This window comes from Penaeus monodon, chromosome 21 (assembly GCF_015228065.2).
Source record: "Penaeus monodon isolate SGIC_2016 chromosome 21, NSTDA_Pmon_1, whole genome shotgun sequence".
Taxonomy (NCBI): Eukaryota; Metazoa; Arthropoda; class Malacostraca; order Decapoda; family Penaeidae; genus Penaeus; species Penaeus monodon.
The window spans coordinates 3,971,598-3,972,382 of record NC_051406.1 but is presented as its reverse complement, the minus strand read 5'-3'; the positions used below and the strand labels follow the sequence as shown (position 1 = coordinate 3,972,382).

Genomic DNA, 785 nt, shown 5'->3' with positions numbered 1-785 from the left:
GAGGTAGGGAATGAGTAAGAGACAGTAGAGAGGTCAGCGGAGAGGGTGAGATAGCCACAAGGAAAGAGAAGGAAGTGGATGGGAGATCTAAAAACAAAGAGTAAGGGAAGGATGGGAAGGAGTCAGAGTGAACGAAAGAGAAAGCAGAGCGAACAGCGATGGATAGCGATATAAATATTTCCATAAACTTGGTGACTTTTCATTTCAATGTGGATCCCCCTCAACAGCTCTTATTGGTGCCGGAGCGCAGGTTGTGACCGCGGGTGGTGGCGAATCCTCCAATACCTGGGAGCTGCCTTCAGGAGTCAAGGTAAGATTTTACCGAGAGAGTGATTATCTTCTGAGCGCCTGATCTTTCCTCCCATTTTGTTTTTCTTCTTTTCCACTTTTCTTTGATATCGGCACGTCCCACCCCCTCCTCCACAGTTTATATAATAATAATACCAAATGGTTTTATGTGATTTACTCTGATATCGGCACGTTTTTTTTCGCCAGCTTCTATTATAATGATACCAAATGGTTTTATGTGATCAAATCAGACCCAAGGCATGGTTCCTCTTCCACTTGCGGATAGTAATTAGTATCTTTCCCCGTAGGTTAGCGCTGAAAACTGCTGGCAAGATGGCTCCGGTCCCTGTCCCAACGGTAACTGCCTCGACCGCGGACGCCAAGGCACTGTTATCAAAGAGACCACAGTGTCCTGCCGCTGGTTCTGTGTTTGGAGGGGGCACTGCAAGACGCAGATCTGCTGCGGTGCTTGAGAGAGAGGGCGAGAGTGAGTGATT

General features: G+C 47.5%; 1 protein-coding gene across 3 annotated transcripts in view; it reads left to right on the top strand.

The window, feature by feature from the left end:
- The window catches only part of LOC119586123, a gene marked incomplete at its 3' end in the record, with an annotated part of 2,613 nt that extends 1,828 nt beyond the window's left edge, over positions 1–785 (top strand). For all 3 annotated transcript variants that reach the window (XM_037934812.1, XM_037934813.1, XM_037934814.1), the window contains 2 exon segments: positions 228–310; positions 597–785. In XM_037934812.1, coding sequence (XP_037790740.1) covers positions 228–310; positions 597–761 — 248 coding nt within the window.